Source organism: Paramisgurnus dabryanus, chromosome 13, assembly GCF_030506205.2.
Source record: "Paramisgurnus dabryanus chromosome 13, PD_genome_1.1, whole genome shotgun sequence".
NCBI lineage: Eukaryota > Metazoa > Chordata > Actinopteri > Cypriniformes > Cobitidae > Paramisgurnus > Paramisgurnus dabryanus.
This window is the reverse complement of record NC_133349.1, coordinates 8,295,439-8,316,769: the sequence shown is the minus strand read 5'-3', so window position 1 is coordinate 8,316,769 and position 21,331 is coordinate 8,295,439. Positions and strand designations below refer to the sequence as shown.

Below are 21,331 nucleotides of genomic sequence, written 5' to 3'. Positions count from 1 at the left end.
GTTGCTAGGGGCGTGGCTTAATAGCTCAATAAGAATCCTAAGAGACTGATTGGATGCCTGAGTAAAATAAGCCCACCCCCATGTCTCTATGACACTGTGCTGCAAAGATATCCATCTGGGCATTTTATAATGGCAGTCTATGGGATATGTTGCTAGGGTGCCCAAAAATGGTTGCTAGGGGCGTGGCTTAATAGCTTTGAAAAAATCCTGAGAGACTGATTGGATGCCCGAGTAAAATGAGCCCACCCCCATGTCTCTATGACACTGTAAAGCGAAGATATTCCATCTGGAACGTTTTTAACGCTTTCGGAATTTTAATGTCCCGTTTTAGGAATTCTGTAAGTTGGATCCCTTCAAAAAGATATAGCACACTTCTTCAGACCAACCCCCGTGTCTATGCGATGTTCTGATGTGGAGATAAAAGGCTTTGTTTACTCTGTTGCTAGGGTAATGTATTTGGTTGCTAGGGAGAAAATTGGCACCCACTTGTGATTACCCTCCGATTCATGAGTCAAACGGTCCAACCCCTGTGTCTCTACGATGTTCTGATGCGGAGATATAAGGCTTTGTTTACTCTGTTGCTAGGGTACTGTATTTGGTTGCTAGGGAAAAAAATGGCATCCACTAGTGATTACCCTCCGAGTCATGAGTCAAACGGTCCAACCCCATGTCTCTACGATGTTCTGATGTTGAGATATAAGGCTTTGTTTACTCTGTTGCTAGGGTACTGTATTTGGTTGCTAGGGAAAAAATTGGCATCCCATAGTGATTACACTCTGAGTCACGAGTCAAACGGTCCAACCCCCGTGTCTCTACGATGTTCTGATGCGGAGATATAAGCCTTTGTTTACTCTGTTGCTAGGGTACTGTATTTGGTTGCTAGGGAAAAAATTGGCATCCCATAGTGATTACACTCTAAGTCATGAGTCAAACGGTCCAACCCCCGTGTCTCTATGATGTTCTATTGCGGAGATATAAGGCTTTGTTTACTCTGTTGCTAGGGTACTGTATTTGGTTGCTAGGGAAAAAATTGCCATCCCATAGTGATTACACACTGAGTCACGAGTCAAACGGTCCAACCCCCGTGTCTCTACGATGTTCTGATGCTGAGATATAAGGCTTTGTTTACTCTGTTGCTAGGGTACTGTATTTGGTTGCTAGGGAAAAATTTGGCATCCCATAGTGATTACACTCTGAGTCACGAGTCAAACGGTCCAACCCCCGTGTCTCTACGATGTTCTGATGCGGAGATATAAGGCTTTGTTTACTCTGTTGCTAAGGTACTGTATTTGGTTGCTAGGGAAAAAATTGGCATCCCATAGTGATTACACTCTAAGTCATGAGTCAAACGGTCCAACCCCTGTGTCTCTACGATGTTCTGATGCTAAGATATAAGGCTTTGTTACCTCTGTTGCTAGGGTACTGTATTTGGTTGCTAGGGAAAAAATTGCCATCCCATAGTGATTACACACTGAGTCACGAGTCAAACGGTCCAACCCCCGTGTCTCTACAATGTTCTGATGCTAAGATATAAGGCTTTGTTACCTCTGTTGCTAGGGTACTGTATTTGGTTGCTAGGGAAAAAATTACATCCCATAGTGATTACACACTGAGTCACGAGTCAAACGGTCCAACCCCCGTGTCTCTACGATGTTCTGATGTTGAGATATAAGGCTTTGTTTACTCTGTTGCTAGGGTACTGTATTTGGTTGCTAGGGAAAAAATTACATCCCATAGTGATTACACACTGAGTCACGAGTCAAACGGTCCAACCCCCGTGTCTCTACGATGTTCTGATGTTGAGATATAAGGCTTTGTTTACTCTGTTGCTAGGGTACTGTATTTGGTTGCTAGGGAAAAAATTGGCATCCCATAGTGATTACACTCTGAGTCACGAGTCAAACGGTCAAACCCCCGTGTCTCTACGATGTTCTGATGCGGAGATATAAGGCTTTGTTTACTCTGTTGCTAGGGTGCTGTATTTGGTTGCTACAGTAGGGAAAAAATTGGCATCCCATAATGATTACACTCTGAGTCATGAGTCAAACGGTCCAACCCCCGTGTCTCTATGATGTTCTATTGCGGAGATATAAGGCTTTGTTTACTCTGTTGCTAGGGTACTGTATTTGGTTGCTAGGGAAAAAATTGGCATCCCATAGTGATTACACTCTGAGTCACGAGTCAAACGGTCCAACCCCCGTGTCTCTACGATGTTCTGATGCCGAGATATAACTATTTGAATTTTGTGTTGCTAGGGTGCTCAAAAGTGGTTGCTAGGGGCGTGGCTTAATACCTATGTAAGGATCCTGAGAGACTGATTGGATGCCTGAGTAAAATGAGCCCACCCCCATGTCTCTATGACACTGTGGTGCAAAGATATCCATCTGGGCATTTTATAATGGCAGTCTATGGGAGATGTTGCTAGGGTGCCCAAAATTGTTGCTAGGGGCGTGGCTTAATAGCTCTGGGATGATCCTGAGAGACTGATTGGATGCCCGAGTAAAATGAGCCCACCCACTTATCTCTACGACACTGTAAAGCAAAGATATCCCATCTGGAACAGTTTTTTTTCCCTTATATGGGCGTGTTCCCTGCCCCATTATAAGTCAATGGGAAATTTCGGGGGCCTCTTACACCCCAGGGGTACAACTTACACCCCAATGTCATGTATGTTCTTACAGAGTCTACCACCCTCTTCAAATGTTATAACCCACATGTTTCTACAAAATCCTCGAGCGGAGCTATGAGTTGTCAAAGTTGGGCCCAATGTTAAGTCAATGGGATTTTTCGGGTGGTTTTTCGCCCCCCTTTCGGAAATCCTGCACCCGATCCCTTATAAAAGTCATAGCAGACGTGTCCTCAATAAGCCGGTCGTTTTGAGCCCTGTTTCATTGGTCTACGACAAACCGTGTGGGACGAGTTACGCGCCGAAAAAGTGTCCAGATATAAGAATAAATAAATAAAGATATAATAATAAGTATGAGCAATAGTAATAGTGATGCCTTGCATAAATGCAAGCACCACTAATAAGTTTAATAGCAATAACAATATATTGGCTTTTTCAAAGCCAACATAATAATAATAATAATAATAAGTTTAAATACAATATCAGTATGTTGGCTTTGTCAAGCCAACATAGTTATCTTATATAAATCCCAAATTTATAGATAATTAAAATATTACTTAAAGGGATAGTTCACCCAAAAATTTAAATTCTGTCATTATTTACTCACTCTTATGTTGTTAAAAACCCGCATACATTTCTTTGTTCTGATGAACACAAAGTAAGATATTTTGTCTTTTGGACAACTGTTTATTATGCACCCAATGATTATGTGTATCACTCCACAGCACGTTTAGCAATGTAAGCATATGGGCCCTATTTTAACGATCTGAAACGCAAGTGCGAAGCGCAAGTGAGTTTGTGGGCGGATCTTGGGCACTGTTGCTATTTTCCCGGCTGGAGAAATAACTCTTGCGCCAGGCGCAAATCAATAAGGGGTTGGTCTGAAGTAGGTTCATTATTCATAGGTGTGGTTTGGGCGTAACCTCAAATAAACCAATCAGAACGCTAGCCAACATTCCCTTTAAACGCAAGGGCGCAAGTTCCATGGCGGGTTGCTATTATTATGACGGATTTACCAGGGGCACGCCAGGAGCGGTTCACAGCCGAGGAGACCCACGTTCTTGTAAGAGCAGTCAAAGACAAAGAAGTTGTTTGTATGGGGATGGGAGAAACCCGCCCAAATCAGCGTAGGTTAAACAGGCGTGAGAGGAAATAGCCACAATTGTCTCATCAGCTGGCATCCCCATCGTTGCGCCAAGCGCTACAATGATGTCAGGAGACGGGGGAATCCCAAGCTTGCCAGCATAAATCGGGCACGCCGTGTAACAGGAGGTGGATCTGCCTCTACACAGACGCCAGCAGAGGACATCGCTGCGTCCACCCTCACCGCTGAAAGGGTTTGGGGGCTTTGAAATCGGACCCAAGAAACGCAAGAAAGGTCCAACCCCAAAGTACACTTACAAATCAAGTTCACATACATTAAGGTTTCTTATGAAAACATTTTAATTATTATTTACATAAAATAAACGTAATACAGCCACACAACAAACTTATGAAAATATTTTAATCGTTATTTGCATGAGAATTTTTTAACACAGCGACACAAAATAAATAAAAACTATCACCACTATGATTCCCCTTATCTCATGTGTTAATTTTTTTATTGTAACAATTTATGATTTGCAAAAATAACTGTTGCATCTGTGTAGATTAGATGCAAAGTGTGTGTGCGTTGTGCACGCTATACATTATGGTCAAGCATGCGCCCTTAAAATAGCATAATGAACCACGCGCGACGCGCCACTGACTTTAGACTAGTTTTTTTTGGTCAGTGGCGCAATTGTTTTTTGAAACTGCAAAATAGCATCAGGGATGGTTTGCGCCGGAACACGCCTCCTTTTTTGCGCTGAACCGCCCAGGGAGCGCAAGTTCATTCCCTAGTTTGCCGACGTGCATCTGTGGAGGGAAAAACCTGCTGTGCGTCGGTGCAAAATACAAATGATACATGCGTCACTGACAAAGTCAATTGCGCTGGGTGCAAGATAGGGCTCTATGTGTTATAACATTCTATTGCTGTTCACAGTCAGGGACTATTTTTTCCAGTGGAAGGAAACCATTTTCTTCATTAAATTTTGCATTGATACATATTTTTACTTTAATATTTGTATGGTAAGCAAAAAGGGGCACTCACGCTAATGCTTTAAGTTGAATAAGTCAAGGCTGAATATTGTCTACACTATGATGTCAGCAAAACATGGAATGTTTTACTAAATCAGAAAATTATAATTTTTTTTACTTGTAACAATGAATACAATTAAGTAGTGCTAACAAACACCCCAAGGTACTTTTAAAAATGTAAATAGTGAAGTTACAGTAAATACTTTCACATTATTTTACATTATTTACAATTTACAATACTTACAGCATATTCAGCATGGGAGTCCAGGGACTGACTGCTTACATTGAGAATAAACAAAACATTTTAAGGAAGTGGTCTTTTAGAGACAGGAAACTAATAATCGATGGATGTAACTTGTACTTCAACCTGTACTTCAAGTCTGAACTGGATCAGAAGCATGGAGGAGAATATGATGCCTTTGAAGATCAGATGACACAGTTTTTTACCAACCTCAAAGACTGTGATATAGAGCCATACGTTGTAATCGATGGTGGTGGTGACTACACTGACAAAAAACTTGAGACCCTCAAGTCACGATATGAGGATAAAATAAAAACAGCCAATGAGCTGTCTGTAGGAAAGAAGGGGATGTGCCTACCGCTTCTCACTAAATATGTGTTCGCCCAGACCCTTCATAAACTCAAGGTGCCATTTGTTCAGTGTTTTGAAGAGGCCGATGGGGAGATTGCTGCTTTGGCTAACCAGTGGAATTGTCCAGTTCTGTCCAATGACAGTGATTTCTATATATTCAACCTCAAGGCAGGGCTCTTGCCTGCTGAACATTTTTTGTGGACTAACGTCAAGGTGAACAGATACACAAAGAAGAAATACATCCTAACCAAACATTTTACGGTAGAAAGATTATGTGCATCTTTCAACCACATGAACAGGGATCTTCTTCCAGTCCTTGCATGCATTCTAGGTAATGATTATGTGAAATTGCAAAACATCAAGCATCTCTGGAAGACTGAGTACTCAGTGCATGGTCCAAAATTTGCCTGTATTGATGGTTTGCTACGCTGTTTATCCAAGTTTGAAGGTCCAGAAGCAGCCATAGATGGTGTTCTCCAGCTAATGACAGACGAGGAGGAGAAAGTTACTTTCCGTGAAGCTCTGTTTAAAGGCATCAAACAGTATGAGCTCACCAAAAGTTCTCTTGCCCAATTCTTCAACTCAAAAACACCGATAGCCTGTACAGGTCCACTGCAAGCCCTGCCTACGTGGATTCTGATGCAGCTGCATGAAGGAAAGATGGGCTCGTTTATTATCAACATATTGTTACTTAAAACGGTTATGATGAACCCTCAGGTTGAAGATTTTCAGCAACCCAGCAGCAGTGAAGTTTCTTGTGCCATACGACAAGTGCTTTACGGTTTAGTGTTGTTGGGGGAACAACAAACGGAGGACAAACTTGTGGCAGCTGCTAAAACATCTACTGCTACAGACAAGTGCTATGTAACAGAGTACGACAGAGAGGGGTTAACTTTAACCAGTTCAAAAGTTAAAGCTATAGAGACTAAAGTAAAAGAAGGACTTCGACTGGAAACATTAGCAGAGGTAATAATTGTGTTTGCACAAGCTTGATGTTATCTTTTCTTTACAAAAATCCACATTTGGATTTATGAATTCGAGTCTTCATTAGTTTTAATGTCTCTATAGGAACCACACATCTTGCGTCTTCAGATCCTCTTGAAAACTTTGGATGTGTCATCTGTCAGACATATCCCTCTTCACCTGCAGTTCCAGGTGTTTGTGACGCATTACTGGCTGGTAAATGCAAAGCCTCAGCCGAACCTCCTGCATCTTTGGGGTCTCCTGCTGGGGATGGTCTACGGACGGCTAAAAACCCCGGCCAGGAAACTAATAGGTACTGATGTCATAATATATAATACCTTGCTTTCTAAAGATGTTGCACCTGTCAACAATTAAATACAATTAAATACATCAAAGTAAAGATTGAATATAAAGCTCCTTCAGAAGAGCTTCTCAAAAGATTTCTGCTAGTGTGGCAATTTAAATTACCTTACATAATGTCTGTTTTTTATGTCAGACGCTGGATTATACATGTATTGTTTACATTTTGGGGGGTTTAGAGACGGAGTTGAAACTAAAGAGTCAAGGAATGATCGATTTGGACCGTGAGGTGGCTCATCTGTACAGCCAATGGCAGTCTTGTTTGTGGTGGAGTTTCTGTCTCAATCGCTTACTGTGTCGGCCACTTCCTGAACCAGAGTGTGCACGGTACAGCAGCCTTTCATTACAAATACTGATAAGCCTTGACTTACATTGTAAATGCCTGACAATAAAATACTACCATATACCACACTTACAGAAAAAAATTGTATGCATTACGAAAAACAATAAACCTTTCATACAGCAGTATGGTGTTTTGTTATAAGGTATATACGATCAGCCAGTTTATACTACTTCTAAATGTTGTCATATAACAGAGCATTTTATCTCTGATATTTAGGTTGTACCGTGGAACACTAGTTCATCAGGCCGTCTGGGTGTTTAAGAGAGGCATCACACCAGAGTCTCTGCTGCCGATGGGCTCTAAAGCTGAGAAGCTATTCAGACAGTTGAGAGATGCGGTTCTGAGTTTGTTGGATGAAGATGATGTCAGGAAAATCAGTACCGGTCACATGAACAGAGCTTCCAACTATACACAGAGCGACAAATGCATGAATCAGTCTGTAGAAGAGCTGAGCAGTTGCTTTAAACATCTGATGCATGAAGATAATGATGACTATGATGAAGTCACTGGAAAACAGAGGAAGGCCTAAGATCACAAGACAAACACACAATACTTCAATGTTCCTACACCATCCATACCATAGACAAGGCCAAAGCACCTGAAGAGATGCTTTGACATAATAAAATATCTTAGATTTCTTGGGTTTTTATCTTAGGTTAAGTTTTTAAGTAACACTTTTGCTCTGACAATTTAAAGGTGGGATGGGAACCTTCTGAAAACTCTTATAGTTATAAGCTTCCAATGAAAATGTTGAAAGGTTTTACTTATGTTTTTAAACGCTGTTTTTTAACCAGGGGCCAGAGCTTATAGGGGGCCTCCACAAATTTCCAAGGGGCCTGAAGATGACTTACAATTATTAAATATAAGACAAAACAAAGATTAAAATTTGCTAAGACAACCAAAAATTGTGAATTTGTTTTATTGTTTGGATATTTTTGTAACAAATTTACATCTGTATGTTTTATTTGGTAGAAATTGTGATTGAGGTGGCCTTCAAATATTTTGTGGGCAATAGGGGGGCTTTAAGGTGTAAAAGTTTGTGAATCACTGTGTTAAAAATGGCTACAAGTATCAGAACAGTAACAAATGTGTGAGAAAATCACTTGTGAATGCAATCTTAACATCTGATATGTTACAACCACTTGACACTGTTACTTTTTACCTGCTCTACATAATTTTGTGAAACTTTTTGTTTTTATTGCATATGGGTTCTTTTATACTGTAACTGACCTTTTACTATTGCTTATTGTTCATATCTTGTATGTTCTTTAGTTTGTCATTTATTGTATACTCGTTAATGTTTTATTATCTTTGTAATTAAAGCAACACTAAAGAGTTTTTGCTCTTTGCTCCCCCTACAGGTTGGAAGCGGAAATGTCCATTACCACTGTCGTAAATAATTTAGCCTACTGCAGCAAAGCTGGCTCTGATTGGATTGTAGGTCTGCCGTAAAGCACGTTTTTGTAGTTTTCACTCGAACTACAGGACCGCGACCCGACGGTTGGAAACTTCTTTAGTGTGGTTTTAGCCGATAGAGGCCTGCAAAGCGAATGTGAAAGTGCCGTTCACCCTGTTTCGAGTGAAACTTTTTTGGAAACGTTATTTTAAGGTAAACAAAAACTCTTTGGTGTTGCTTTAAAGGTTTGTTACTCTTTCGATCCATCTTCTCATTGAAAGAAACTAAATAAGAATTGTATTGTACTACATAACAATAAAGATGTTAAATTTATATTTATGCATTCGACAGATGCTTTCATTCACAGCATTGCATTCAAAAAATTATACATTTCCTGAGAATTGAACCCACAAACTTGTGTGCTGCTAATGCCATGCAGTTAAGAAACACTAAATACAACAGAAACACAACTTCATTCACCTAGGTTTAACAAAGGATTGCATGAAACAATTGTCAAGTGTATTGTTCACCAATCATGACATTTCATTTACCAAAAACTTACAGAAAGTCATTTGACCTACAGTATACAGTAAGTGTTGAACCCTATGATAGATTGGCTAATAAATGTTAATGTTTTTCTTGATTAAATGAATAATGACGTCTCAAGGAATGTGAGTAATAAATAAGATATGTCACGGACGGTGCAACAACACTTGACATTAGCCGCCCTAAATTTAAGAAACATGTGATATTGATGTTCCTGTAGCTCTTTTCATCGCGTTAAAAAAACAAAATCATAGGTTCGATTTTGTTGTTGTTGTTGTTTTTTGATATGTTAACATGTATCCTATAGCTTTTTTATATAGTCGCTTAAGATCCACAAATGTAAGGAATGTAGAGATAGCAGCACTCAAATCCACTTTGAGTTTCGATTATGGAGAAAGCCTGACGTCACGCGCATGTAAGTTTCGGTTTCCTCTCCATTTCATATATAAGAAATAAAGCGCGTCGCGGCGGATGATTATGCAAATACAAGAAGCCCTCATGACGATTTAGCCTTCTTTCCTCTTATTGATTTCTAAATAGAAAAAACGGTAAGTTGTTTCAATATTCAATGTTCGAGCTATAACCCAATTTTACTCTTATTAAAATGCAGTTGTAACACTGGCATATTGTTATGCAACACATGATATGGTAAACAAAACAAAAAGTAGATTTACACAATTGTGGTAGATGTTTAGCCAAACATTTACGCATTTACGCTGCTTTTATCCAAACATTTACGCATTCAGCATGCTTTTATTACTTATTTAGGCTGTTTTAATCAAAACATTTACGCATTTAGGCTGCTTTTATCCAAACATTTACTCATTTAGGCTGCTTTTATCCAAACACCCAGGTAAAAAAGTAGTATACTTTAGTGTATTAGAAATATGATTGAAGTACATGAAGTATAAAACAAGTATGCTTCTACTTGTTGTACTTAATTTAAAGAGTATTTAATATGTACTTTTTAAAAGTATACTTCCAAAAAGATGTAATTAAGTTCAACTTAACAGTCCAAAAAATAAGTATACTAATTTACCAGTAATTCAATTATTTTTAAAATGTACTTTTGGAAAGTATACTTCAAAAAAGATGTAATTAAGTTCAACTTAAGAGTCAAAAAAATAAGTACACTAATTTACCAGTAATTCAATTATCTTTTAAGTGTACTTTTTGAAAGTATACTTCAAAAAAGATGTAATTAAGTTCAACTTAAGAGTCCAAAAATAAGTATACTAATTTACCAGAAATTCAATTATCTTTTAATTGTACTTTTTGAAAGTATACTTCAAAAAAAGATGTAATTAAGTTCAACTTAAGAGTCCAGAAAAAGAAGTATACTAATTTACCAGTAATTAATTTATTTTTTAAATGTACTTTTTGAAAGTGTACTTTGTTGTCAATGTATTTTAAATTGTATAGAAGTTTATTTTTTTTAAGTGTATTAAATTTGACATACTTAGAGTGACAATTCAATATACTTATGGGAAGTATATTTTTTGGAAATTAATTGTTAATTTACTTTTTTAAAGTGTACTATGATCTCACTTCATTAGAAGTGTGACTTCTGTACACTTTATACGGTACACTCTAAAATAAGTGTATTTTTAGTTGCATATCAGAGTACTTTCATAAAATACGTTAGAATAATAAAATGTATACACTGCATCAAAAGAGCTGTATCCGGACAAATACGGATGGGAAATCCCTGCTAAACTTTAGGTTTGCCAGATAAATGAGGCAGAGTGCTTGGAAACGTACTCAGAAGTAAACTCGTGAAACATCCAGAAACCTTGTGTATAGGAACTGGTGGAAGTTTCCAGGAATCCTCAAAGCTGGATGTGAGGAGTGCTGGTTGTGAGGTGTGAAGGGTTAATGACAGAGGTGCTGTCTCTGTTTTCAAAGCTGGGTGGGAGGTTCGAGGCAGCACACATAACATAAAAACTGGATAAAAACATTATATATCTACAAGTGCGTTTACTAAATACATGTATTATTATGCTAATGTGATTTAATTGATAAAGTTTTTTTTATTTAAGAAAATCTGAGCATCACTGAAAATAACTGTCAACATGTTTGTCAACTAAACATGTTTTGTAAACGTTATACATTTTATAAAAATATTTTATATTTTTATTATTGATAAAGTATAAAGAACAAATCCGTGTGAAAACGCAGATTATAAAAAGTACATAAGGTGCAAGCAGAGGATCCAAAATAATGAAGAAAAAAAAAACATTTGAAACATCCAATGCATCTTGGAACTCGTAGTCAAATTTACATCTGCAGCATGTGAACGCCAGGGCAAAAGACTTCAATTCCCAGAATGCACCTGCACCCACCCATTCATTCCCACCAATCAGGATCAACGGCATTATTCAAACCGCTACTGAGTGACTCGGTTTTCGTTTTCATGCTAAACAGTACGGCTGAGGTAAGTTTGACTTTCATTCCTCTACATCGCGCAGATCTGTTCCGTATTTGTTCCTATTTTGTTCTTCACTGTGATTATTTTTGTCTTTATGCGAGAAGTGTTTTAATTTAAAGCACACACAGGAAACATCACTGTGACGGTACACAGTAACTTAACGTTAGTAAGTTCAACATGCGGTTTTTCAGTGAGCAAAGTTACATGCAAAATGCCTGATAAACGAATCAATTCGATGTTTAAAACTTAAATAAAACTGCAAGATTACTTGTGTTGGAGATGTTCAGCTAACTGTAGCAAATGGCTCTTTCTGCTATTTTAAACGATATAGACGATCTCTTGTTGTTTAAAAGCTCATTGCTGTAGTTCTGATAGATGCTGCTTATTTTGCAAGCCTGTTTTAATAGCTTTATTCTGTTTAGTAACCAACTTAAGCCAGCTTCACGTTAAGTTTAAGATAAACTAACGTTAGATGCTGTTGTAAAGAAGCTTGGAGTCAAAATATATTTTAAAGTTGTATGATTGCCTTCTTTTTTAATATGATGTCTATCCATGTTTGTGTTTACAGAGGTCATGTACCATGTGGTCGACCTTGCTGATGCTGAAGAGGTTTCTGTGTTAAAATGATGTAAGTTTAATCATTAATCTTGTTTTAATTCATGCCCATGTCATTCTGGCTACCAGTCAAATATCGCATACAATTAAAAATACTATTAATCACCTATAAAACCTTAAATGGCCCAGCACCTTCGTATCTTAGAGAATTAATATCAGAATACAATCCAACACGTACACTGCGGTCGCAAAATTCTGGTCTCTTAATTATTCCTAGAATATCAAAAGTGTCTAAGCTCTGAAATGATTTGCCAACTGATGTCTGTGAATCAGACACAGTCAATCACTTTAAATCTAAAGGGACACTTCACCCATTTGTATTAAAGGAATAGTCTACTCATTTTCAATATTAAAATATGTTATTACCTTAACTAAGAATTGTTGATACATCCCTCTATCATCTGTGTGCGTGCACGTAAGCGCTGGAGCGCGCTGCGACACTTCGATAGCATTTAGCTTAGCCCCATTCATTTAATGGTACCATTTAGAGATAAAGTTAGAAGTGACCAAACACATCAACACTTTTCCTATTTAAGACAAGTAGTTATACGAGCAAGTTTGGTGGTACAAAATAAAACGTAGCGCTTTTCTAAGCAGATTTAAAAGAGGAACTATATTGTATGGCGGAACAGCACTTTTGTGAGTACTTCGACTCGGCGCAGTAACACCCTCCCTCTCCCATTATGAGAGGAAGAAGGGGAGCGGATTTTTCAGGCGAGTTGAAGTACTCCCAAAAGTGCTATTATGCCATAAAATATAGTTCCTCTTTTAAATCCGCTTAGAAAAGCGCTACGTTTTATTTTGTACCACCAAAATAACTACTCATCTTAAATAGGAAAAACGTTGATGTGTCTGGTCACTTCTAACTTTATCTCTGAGTGGTACCATTGAATGAATGGGGCTAAGCTAAATGCTATCGAAGCATCGCAGCGCACGCACACAGATGATAGAGGGATGTATCAACAATTCTTAGTTAAGATAATAACATATTTTAATATTGAAAATGAGTAGACTATTCCTTTAAGCCTAGTATCTTTAGAACCCCAGTCATGTTTTTGAATGTTCGTGCATCATTTCCTGAGACAGGAGAAATACAGATTTCAGTGTTGCACTTTCTTCTTTCAATGATGTAAAAATCATCATTTTGCATCATTGAAAGAAGGAAGTCCAATATCTTTGTTGAGGGGGTGAGACTACAAACACCCCTTTTTCAGTCAAATAGGCACCAAATTCGAAATGTATGTTACATTTCCACTACAAATATGAGACACTTTCAATAAAGATTAATGTTTCTACGGGTGAAATGGTCCATTAAAGCAGTGGTTCTCAATCTTGTTCCTGGGGACCCACTGCTCTGCACATTTTGTATGTCTCTCTAACCTGACACACTTTGCTTAGTTCATGGAGCTCTCATCTAATGAGCTGATGATTAGAGTCAGGTGTGTTAGATAAGGAATACATACAAAATGTGCAGAGCAGGGGGTCCCCAGGAACAGGATTGAGAACCACTGCATTAAAGGATAATTCTGCCATTTAACACTTTGAGTCTCATTTCCAAGAGAAGTCAATGGAACTTTACAAAATGCCAAATAAAACACGACAGAAACTGTATTTTGCTACACTACTTGTTTTTAATCATCAACGAAAACCACAAACCACTCGGTTTTAAAAATGAACGTTAAGTGTTGTTTTAATGACATGCTTGTGCATGGCCCTTGACCTCCATTCTGAAGCAGTCAAGAGACGCTTCTAAACAAGTCAAAAAGTCAAGACATGACCCATTGTCAAAATTTCAGTGACCAACACTGTAGTTCATCCAAAACAAACCAGAAATGAGACTCAAAGTGTTTAATACCGGAATTATTCTTTAAGAATTTTTTCTTTAACAAAGCATTCACATATTTTGACTAGTATATTATACTTATCTCGCAAAAGTTAGCTTGTACAGAACAAAGCATTCACATAACTTGTCTAGGTAATTTACTAATGCCGCAATAGCTAGCCTGTCTGGAACCGAGCATATATTAAAACACAACACTGTGTAACACTTGCATTACATGTGAATGGCCCCTACACTAATAGGATTTTGTTTCTCTCTCCCTGTCTCGTCCTCAAACCCGAGGACATTGAGACAAACGGACCAGTTCCGGCTGCCGTGGAGGTCAACACACCACTGATCTACTGGCTGCCCTTCAACGTGATGCCCAGCCGATGCCTGACTACCGACGGAACCCGCTAAATCTCCTTATCCGTTTACATCCCATATATATATGTGTATATCTTTTCCTCCTAGGACTTTTTGTTCCTCCCTGAGGTTTTTCTCCTAGGGGTTTTTCAACCTCGGGGAGTCAACCAACATTGGCTTAACTTAGCACCCTCTTTTATACGAGACATTATTAATTTGCTCGCTTGTAAAGTTTATTCATAGCCGCTGTATTTTGCTACTTATATTGTCTGTTGATTTTTCTATGTTTCCCCTGCTTCTTTTAATGTAAAGCTGCTTTGAAACAACTACAAATTGTGAAAAGCGCTATATAAATAAAATTGAAATGTCTCTTTCCTGTTTTACAGATGCAGTGAGGGAGTGATTTCCCAACATCGAGGTGGCAGAGATCCGGGACCTTCTACGGAGGAAGTGCAACAATGCCAGTTACAAGGCCTCCAGTAGTTCAAATCAGAGCTAGATGTGCATATAGTACAAGTTGTTCGCAATTGTTCTCTTCCCGGCATTTCAAAGAAAGTCGACTGTTTAAGGTTCCCATTTTGCCAATATCTGTTTTGTGTGTTACTTTTGTGTCAATAATAAAGATCCTTTTTTGAAATGCAGTTTGTAATCTGTTTGTGTGCATTTGAACTGAATTTTTATATAATACACTTGTAGTGTAATTGCAATATTCATGCTTAAGTATAACAAAATGGGGATAAAAGTACAAATTAAATATACTTAAAATATAAAAATACACTATAATAATATTGCACTGAAAGTACGTCTTTATGATATTTAGGTTGTAATTGAACTTCACTTTAAAAACATTATTATTGTCATAGTGGGACACTTTAAAAGCACTAAAAATAGTTAGGAAGTGCATTTGTAGAGCACTTGAAATATTACAGAAGCATACTAAATTAACATAGTTTATACTAATTATAAGTATGATAGCAGTATGCACAAAATGTACTTAAACGCAACTATAATTTGTGCTGCAATGGCTTTTTAAGTGTATTTCCATTAAAATGGCAATACAATGCAATTGTACTGTAAGTGTGCTTAATTACTCATGAATCTTGATTTTCAGGAGTGTATTTTAGTGCACTTGAAGTTTAAAAAAAGTTGTTCCATTTTAGCATACTATTTACACTTGAAGTGTAATCAAATAGGTGTTAAGTTGAAGTTAATACATAATTGAGTACACTTAACTATACTTGGATTTGACGAAAATAGTACAAAATCTAGAAAATATACTTAGTACACTTTTTTAAAGTATATTTTTAATATAATTTTTTTTCACCTGGGCAGTTACGCATTCAGCATGCTTTTATCCAAACATTTACGCATTTACGCTGCTTTTCTCCAAACATTAACGCATTTAGGCTGCTTTTATCCAAACAGTTACGCATTCAGCATGCTTTTATTCAAACATTTACTCATTTAGGCTGCTTTTATCCAAACATTTGCGCATTTAGGCTGCTTTTATCCGAACATTTACGCATTTAGGCTGCTTCTATCCAAACATTTACGCATTTACGCTGCATTTATCCAAATATTTACGCATTTACGCTGCTTTAATCTATAATAAAATTAATTTGTATCATTATGTTTGTTACCTGGTAACCGATTCCCTGACCTTTGTATTGCTAACACAAGATTCTAAGCCAAAGGGAGATGTAGAAACAGATGAAATGACACAACAAACTATAAAAATGACAAACGCATAACGCAAAATGTTTTTGTGTTTCAGGTTATAGTAGATTATTTGTTTGACACTATAACCTACAGTATATTCGGCATGGGAGTCCAGGAACTAAAGAGCTTCATTGGGAATAACACAGGCATTTTACGAAATTTATCTTTTAGAGACAGTAAACTCATAATCGATGGATGTAACTTGTATCACAACCTGTACTTATACTTTAAACTGGACCAGATACATGGAGGAGAATATGAGGCCTTTGAAGATTTGCTCACACAGTTTTTCACCAACCTCAGACACTGTGATATTCAGCCATACGTTGTAATCGATGGTGGGGCCGACCACACTGACAAAGCACTTGAGACCCTCAAGGCACGAAAAAAGGACAAAATTAAAAGGGCAAATGAGCTTTTTAAAGGCCGGGAGGGGACATGCTTCCCACTTCTTATTAAAAATGTGTTCATACAAACTGTTCATAAACTCAAGGTGCCATTTGTTCAATGCGTTGAAGAGGCTGATTGGGAAATCGCTGCTTTGGCTAACCAATGGGATTGTCCAGTTCTGTCCAATAACAGAGATTTCTATATATTCAACATCAAGAGAGGAATCTTGCCTACTGGAAAATTTTGGTGGAGAAATGTAAAAGTAAACAGAGGTACAAACAAAAAATACATCCTAACCAAACATTTTACGGTGGAAAGATTATGTGCATCTTTCAACCACATGAACAAGGATCTTCTCGCGATTTTTGCATGCATTTTAGGAAATGATTACATGAATCTTCAAAAAATCATTCATCTCAGGTGGGAGGCGTATTCGGTGAGAAGTGGGGACTTCTCCCATATTGATGGTTTGCTCACCTGGCTATCCAAATTCCCTGGCCCAGAAGCAGCCATAGATGGTGTTCTCAAGCTAATGACAGACAATGAGGAGAAAGTTACTGTCCGTGAAGCCTTGTTTAAAGGCATTAAAGAGTATAAGCTCACCAAAGGTTCTCTTGCTCAATACTTTCTTTCAAAAACACCAGCAACCTGTACAGGTCCACTGCGAGCCCTGCCTACGTGGACCTTAAAGCACCTGCATGAAGGAAAGATAGGCTCTTTCATTGTTGATATACTGGCCTTGAAAAGGGTTATGCTGAACCCTCAGGTTGAAGATTTTCAGCAACCCAGTAGCAACGAAACCTCTCGTCCCATACGACAAGTGGTTTACGGTTTAGTATTGTTGGGGGAACTACAAACGGAGGACAAACTTGTGGCAGCTGCTAAAGCATCTACTGGTACAGACAAGTGCTATGTAACAGAGTACGACAGACAGGGATTAACTCTAACCAGTTCAGAAGTTGAAGCTATAGAGACTAAAGTAAAAGAAGGACTTCGACTGGAAACATTATGGAAGGTAAAAAACTGATAACACACAATCCATATGTGGATTTCATATTCCCTTAATTTTGGATATGTGTTTGTCTAATGTCTAGGAACCACACCCCTTGCGTCTTCAGATCCTCTTGGAAACTTTGGATGTGTCATCTGTCAGAGGGATCCCGCTTCACTTGCAGCTCCAGGTGTTTGCGACACGCTACTGGCTGGTAAATGCAAAGCCTCAGCCGAACCTCCTGCATCTTTGGGGTCTCCTACTGGGAATGGTCTACGGACGGCTAAACACCCTGGCCAGGACACAAATAGGTATTGATGTCATAATACATCAATATTTTGCTATCTATGGTGCATCTGTCAACAGTATAATACAATGGTTCCTTCACTAACATTATTAAACATAAAAGACTGAGACATCTGACAAATTGAGCTTTTATGTCTGCAACATTTTGTCCTATTTTTTTAGTACTTGTATGTTTAAATGTGTGTGACATTTTTGGGGTTTAGACAGACAGTTAAAGCGGAAAGGTCGAGGAAAAATTTATTTGGATCATGAGGTGGCTTATCTGTACAGCCAATGGCAGTCCTGTCTGCGGTGGAGTCTCTGTCTCAATCAGTTACTGTGTCGTCCACTTCCTGAACCAGAGTGTGCACGGTACAGCATTTCATTTCATGATTGGTTATGTTCAAAAGAGAATACAATACACAGAAAAACAGTATGCAGTGTGAAACAATAAACTTTTACTATAGTAGTATGGTAATTTTGTCATGTAAACCTTCTACGACAAAAAAAAAACATTAGCAGCTTTAGGTCAAGAGGCATTCAAGCAAGTTCAGTGTTTAAACAATGAAACCGTTGAATTTTTGTAAGTATTAAACTGCACCGGTCAAGATGACTTGTAGTCAGAGTCGATCCTGGCCTTCTGGGGGCACTAAGCAACTTTGTGAGGGGGCCCTGTCATCCCGTTTATAAAAAACATTCAATGGCTCTGCTTAAATGTAGGTATAAACAAAATGTTAAAATTTTTAATTATGAATAAAACCAACATAGCTGTCAGATAAACTATAACAAACATCTAAACAGATTTTCTAGTTTGTTTAAAAACTAAGGAATAATCAGACTCCATAGGTAAACATACCAAAATACATCAATAATTCTCTAAATATGCAAATATTAGACCTAATGTGTATTGTTTTAAAATGCCAGCAGGAGTCACACAACATCTTGCATGTACAAATGTGTTCATTTTTTTGAACACATATGAAAGATTGTGATTATTAATGTGTACAAGCATTCCTAACAAAACACACTGGACTAAAACTGAATCTAGGGATTTGGACTGCAGTGTTTGTTATAAATCCATTGCATGGTTAGGCAAGACTAAATAGGAATTTAAAACATGAATGTGTTCTTAATCTTTTTACTTCACCTACTTGTCTTTCCTGCTCAGGGCGGATAGCTTTAAACCATATCTGAATGAAGACACGTGTCGATAGGCGGGTCAACCACATGCAGGGTTTTACAGACGGACTGACAACTGGAATTAAAGTATCGTGAGATCAGACTGCTTTTTTAAATTTCGAATGGCTCTTGCGACACAATGATGTCACTTGTCAGCTGGCCTGTGCAACACAGAGGCAGACACTACTTGAATATTTTAAGTAAATATTCCAAGCTTCTGTGCTTTATCAGAGTGTTTGTCTTGGGAAAAAATGTACTTTACTAAAAAAATTATATTAACAACAATAGTCACTGGTATTAATATGAATGGGGGGCAGATTTGGCAACTCTAGTCCCGACTCCCAGTAAAAAGAACTAATCGCCAACAATGGAATCCTCTGTGAGACAATGAGACAGTGTTTCCCAACCAGGGGGCCGGGGCACACAGGGGGGTTTAGCAGATTTCCAAGGGGGCCTCAAGATGACCTAAAATTATACAAAAAATTGACAAAACAAACATTAAAATAAGCAAAAACAAGCAAAAATCTAAATGTTTCTTATTTGTAGGCCATTTTAGTAGCGAATATACATCTGTCTAGTATTTCCAAGCTATATTTAATTTTATGTGGAAAAAATTGAGGGAGTGGGGGGCCTTCAAATATTGTTGTGGTTGGCCTTGAAGTGAAAAATGTTGGGAAACACTGCTTTGAGAGAGGGAGTTCGTAGGCAGAATCGGCAGGTCTTGTTTCTGGAGGCATTGCAAATATGGCGGCACAGTGACACAACTTCCTTAAAAGGACTTTGTTATCGCACAGAAACCAAACTACGGAAAGTCACTGACCAATCAGAATCAAGCATTTCAGAGCGTAGTTTAAAAATATGCAATGTTATCTATTTCGTCTGACATGCTGATTTAAATAAGTTGCACCCAATTAGTCTAAAAAAACACGAGTGGATGTGAAAATGGAACATCAAGTTTACTGTGTTGAATTACATGTAGTATTCAGATTAAAATACAGTCATTTAGTTTAACTACTATATCAAATGCTTTAGAATAACAGAGCATTTCATCTTTGGAATTTAGGTTATACTTTGGAACGCTGGTTCATCAGGCAGTTCGAGAATTTGAAAGAGGCATCACACCAGAGTCTCTGCTGGCGACGTGCTCCAAAGCCGAGAAGCTATTCGGACAGTTGAGAAATGCGGTTCTGAGTTTGTTGGATGAAGATGTTGTCAGCAGAATCAGTACCGGTCACATGAGCAAAGCTTTCGACAAAACGCAGAGCGACAAATGCATGAATCAGTCTGAAGATGAACTGAGCAGTTGCTTTGAACATCTGATGAATGAAGATAATGATGACTACGATGAAGTCACTGGAAAAAAGAGGAAGGGTAAAGATCACAAGACAAACACACTTGAATGTTCCACTATTCGTACCAGACACAAGGCCAAAGCACGCAATGCTAAGCATCCCTCGAAGAAATCTGAAAGGAGATGCTTTGATTAAATATGTTCGATTTTCAAATATATTTAAATAACACTTGTGCTCAGGGTTGTAGGGACAATTGAAATGTGGGATGGGGGAACTTACCGAAAATGAATACTCGTATAGTTACACTTTCAAATGTTGAAAGGCTTTGCATCAGTGGCGGCTTGTGACTGCTCATCTGAGGGGCGCTAATTCAGTGTTTGGAGTGTCATGTGTGCTGCTCGCGTTTATTTGTTTGTTACGTCATGTGAACCATGTGCATCACGTGTTTTGTCAAAATAAGTGCCTGCTGCACACTCATCAAAACCGTTTATGATTAAAGAGACGCTCACATTCACAAAATACACGCAAGACACTCCCTTAACAGTAAACTCTGATTACGCATGAGATTATACGAGTATCTGGCAAACGTGAGCATCTCTTTTATCATAAACCCTTTAGACGTGTCTGCAGCAGTGACTTATTTTGAAAAAAGGAGTCACACACACGACGGGCTACATACATGTTGTGGTGAACTCTGCATCGGGTGCCCTCAATAAAAGAAGTCAACGGCCGCCACTGCTTTGCATGTGTGTTAAAATACACATTTATTAAAAAAATGGCAATACACAAAATACTAGCAGTATGAGAAAATCACTTACCTTGTGTTAATTTCTGCGACACAGAAATACAAGTTCATTCACTGAGCTTTTACAATAGGTTTAGATTTAACAATCGTTGTGTGTTTAATTTTATTAAAACAAAAAATACAGTGTGATTGTAAGCCTACAGTATAAGTGTTGAACTCTAATAATAATGAGAAAATAACTTTTCTAATTTTGGATGAATAGAAACATTTTACTTGATAGTGTTTTTACTTGTACTTAAAACTGTCAGAAAAAAATTGTTGAAAATAGTCCCAAGTTGTCACTTGGGTGGGGCAGTACCCTTTATAAAGGGCATGTACCACTTAGGTACAGATATGTATACTTTTTGAAAGGGTGATATTTAGAGACCAAGAGCCTCATTTATAAAGCGTGCATACGCACAAATTTGATTGTAAAGTGGGTGTACGCGAAAATCCACTTCAAAGTCCATATTTGACATGGAAAAGTGCTTAACCCCTGGATGCCCCGCATCAGGGTCT

The 21,331-nt window shown here is 38.0% G+C and overlaps 2 protein-coding genes and 1 long non-coding RNA gene across 4 annotated transcripts; all 3 read left to right on the top strand.

Moving 5' to 3' along the window:
• The first annotated feature begins 5,000 nt into the window (after positions 1-5,000).
• LOC135717758 (single-strand DNA endonuclease ASTE1-like) lies at positions 5,001-8,712 on the top strand. Its single transcript, XM_065239937.2, has 4 exons — positions 5,001-6,302; positions 6,405-6,612; positions 6,839-6,986; positions 7,219-8,712. Exons 1-4 carry the CDS (start codon positions 5,001-5,003, stop codon positions 7,529-7,531), a joined length of 1,971 nt encoding a protein of 656 aa, XP_065096009.1. The 3' UTR covers positions 7,532-8,712.
• A 673-nt stretch (positions 8,713-9,385) lies between these two features.
• Positions 9,386-20,962, top strand: LOC135789035 (single-strand DNA endonuclease ASTE1-like). 2 transcript variants are annotated; one of them, XM_065298606.1, is made up of 5 exons: positions 9,386-9,492; positions 15,985-17,296; positions 17,376-17,583; positions 17,782-17,929; positions 19,800-20,962. In XM_065298606.1, exons 2-5 carry the CDS (start codon positions 15,995-15,997, stop codon positions 20,221-20,223), a joined length of 2,082 nt encoding a protein of 693 aa, XP_065154678.1. In that variant the 5' UTR covers positions 9,386-9,492; positions 15,985-15,994; the 3' UTR covers positions 20,224-20,962. The 2 variants fall into 2 exon arrangements, with proteins under 2 accessions (XP_065154678.1, XP_065154677.1); XM_065298605.1 differs by having other exon boundaries at positions 9,391-9,492; positions 15,947-17,296.
• On the top strand, positions 12,938-14,813 carry LOC135728110 (uncharacterized). The gene is made up of 2 exons (XR_012334776.1): positions 12,938-13,306; positions 13,467-14,813. It is a non-coding gene; the product is annotated as an uncharacterized lncRNA (long non-coding RNA).
• Positions 20,963-21,331: the final 369 nt, after the last annotated feature.

Coding starts and splice junctions, on each gene's coding strand:
- LOC135789035 (XM_065298606.1), top strand. CDS start 15,995: ATGGGAGTCCAGGAACTAAAGAGCTTCATTGGGAATAACACAGGCATT. Junction 17,584..17,781: donor CCTGGCCAGGACACAAATAG/GTATTGATGTCA, acceptor TTTGGGGTTTAG/ACAGACAGTTAAAGCGGAAA. Junction 17,930..19,799: donor CCTGAACCAGAGTGTGCACG/GTACAGCATTTC, acceptor TTTGGAATTTAG/GTTATACTTTGGAACGCTGG.
- LOC135717758 (XM_065239937.2), top strand. CDS start 5,001: ATGGGAGTCCAGGGACTGACTGCTTACATTGAGAATAAACAAAACATT. Junction 6,613..6,838: donor CCCGGCCAGGAAACTAATAG/GTACTGATGTCA, acceptor TGGGGGGTTTAG/AGACGGAGTTGAAACTAAAG. Junction 6,987..7,218: donor CCTGAACCAGAGTGTGCACG/GTACAGCAGCCT, acceptor TCTGATATTTAG/GTTGTACCGTGGAACACTAG.